Raw genomic sequence first — 2,373 nt, 5'->3', positions numbered from 1 at the left:
TTACCCATGTGTCTTTGGATAGAAACGTAACGTACCCATGTGTCTTCGGTATTGACTAAACAAATTATATTTAAAATAAGTTGTATTTTTTTATGAGCTTTTCATGTGGTTTTTTTTTTTTTTTGAGGAAAAGTAAACTCATAGCATTTCATTTAAAATAATATTGTCAATACAATGAGGAGGGGAGAGAAAAATACTTGGGCTAGACTGAAATACAGACGCTCTAGCAAGATTGTGAGCGGCTCTATTAGCTTGCCTACGAATAAAAGCTAGTTTAAAGCTAGCATGAGCAGAGAGATATGACCTGCAACTAGTAACGATAGTACCTAGTTCATTATACATCCACTAAGCACAAAATGAACTACGGATTGGTTATCACTCTCATACACAACGCGTTCAAAGCCTTTGTCAACAGCTAGCTTCATAGCAATGAGGAGAGATGTAGCCTCATATTCGATAACTGGGATAGTATAAGAAAAACACTCTGTATATGCTTGAACCAAATGTCCCGAGCTATCACGGAAACAAATGCCAACTCCAAAACAACCTTTGTCTGTGAAAAGGGCACAATCCATGTTACACTTAAGCCAATTTAGGGCAGGTTTCTCCCAAGATATTATAGGTGGTGGTGTAGACGTATGATCTTGAGAGTGTTGGATGGCTTGAGTACACCAACGGAAGTCTTGGACTGCATCGGTTGCTGCCCTGCATGTTGTAGAAACATTAAATGTTTTATGCTCCCAAAGAACTTCGTTACGAGAGCGCCATATGCTCCATAGAAGGGCAACAAAACGTGATTTTTCTATTTCAGATAAACCTGCAAAAATTGAGAAAAACAACTCGGGTAAAGTATGAATTGACAACAACTTTTGCTCAATTTTTCTCCATAAGTTTGTGGCGACCCAACAATCTCGAGAACGTGCACAACCAAAAAAAAGGTGCATCTCATCTTCTACCGCGTCATCACATAGCAGTATAGCACACATATCGTCGGGCAAGAGACACCTCGACAATGAAGGTTGAATCTAGTTGGAAGACATAGTCTACGTAAGCGCCAACAGAAGTGCTTCATTTTTGGTGGTAATTGAAGCGACCAGACATCTTTCCAATTTCCATCAACTCGAGGGAGAGATTCATGATCAGTGAGTGATATGCATAACTTATATGCTGATTTGACAGTATAACAACCACTTGGCGTAGATGTCCAAACAACTGAATCAGACAAAGCTCTGGAGTAGAGAGGGATTTTACAAATATCTGATACATCTTGTGTATTCAAAATTGAGTTCAACTAAGATAAGATCCCAAGTATTTTGTTGGTGATCAAAGAGTTTGTGAGACCGTCAAATGAGAGAGGTGATATGGTGGTCGTGTTGTAGGCTTCATATTGTTACGAGTTCAAATCCACGGATCAGACCATACGTTGATACTTTTTCCGTCTCCAATTCTCCACCTATATCCAAGTGTTAACAGTGGAATGGTGCTCCATATACTCCTCCATGTATAGCTTGGACTATGACCAAGTTTGGCATCCAAAAATCCATTTCTAGGAAAATATTTAGCTTATAGTAAATCCATGTGGTTATTAACATAATAAAATTTACTTTTTATGCTTATAGTAAATTTTAGGAAATTGTTTTGTAGTGCGATACCTTTTCAACAAAAAACAACGAACATGTACAAATTATCTTATATTTTTTTTAGGTTGCCAGTTTTGTCCTCCAAATATTTTTAAAATTACCACACTACCCATTTTGGCAAGCGGTTCGTCAGTTTTCGTCAAACTGATTACGCAAAGCAGTTCTTTTTTAGAAAATTAACACCAAATTAGTGATGTGTATTTTTGTACATTTTCTTCCTATTATACCCTCATTTTAATCCATCATTAAATTCCAGTTTTTTTTGCACACACTTTATCTTTTCAATAAATTTAATACGAGTAATTATTTTCTCCCCCTATAAAAAAGACTGTTTTTTGAAAAGCTACTCTTAATATCTTTTTATTTGAAATTGTTTTTAGATTTTTTGTGTAGATCCTGATTTTTATAAAAAAAACCATAACTAATAGATACAAAGCTCTTTAGAGATATGCTTTTGAAGTTATAACAAACGGCCCCATACGACCCTTTTTTTGTACGAATTAGAATAAAAATGATTTTGACATTCAATAATTTAAAGATTTTTAAAAAATCAAAATCTATTTTGTGTTTGTTTTTCGTAATAAAATAAATTTTTTTTAAACGATTCAGTTTCTTAGATACAACTAAATAAAAAAAATTGTTGTTACAAAATCATCTCAAGCATATATTTTCAACTGTTAGTTGTTAATTGTATAGCTGATACTTCGCACCTGTATTGGTACTTGTGTCCGTG

The 2,373-nt window shown here is 34.7% G+C and overlaps 1 protein-coding gene across 1 annotated transcript; it reads right to left on the bottom strand.

The window, feature by feature from the left end:
* Positions 1 to 326: 326 nt before the first annotated feature.
* Positions 327 to 1,266, bottom strand: LOC146929878 (uncharacterized). The gene is made up of 2 exons (XM_085707424.1): positions 1,095 to 1,266; positions 327 to 817 (listed from the first exon to the last, which is right to left on the bottom strand). Exons 1-2 carry the CDS (start codon positions 1,264 to 1,266, stop codon positions 327 to 329), a joined length of 663 nt encoding a protein of 220 aa, XP_085563550.1.
* Between the last annotated feature and the right edge of the window lie 1,107 nt (positions 1,267 to 2,373).

Source organism: Medicago sativa, chromosome 4 (assembly GCF_051527215.1).
Source record: "Medicago sativa cultivar Bolivia chromosome 4, Bolivia_mono, whole genome shotgun sequence".
NCBI lineage: Eukaryota > Viridiplantae > Streptophyta > Magnoliopsida > Fabales > Fabaceae > Medicago > Medicago sativa.
This window is presented reverse-complemented; position numbering and strand designations above follow the sequence as displayed.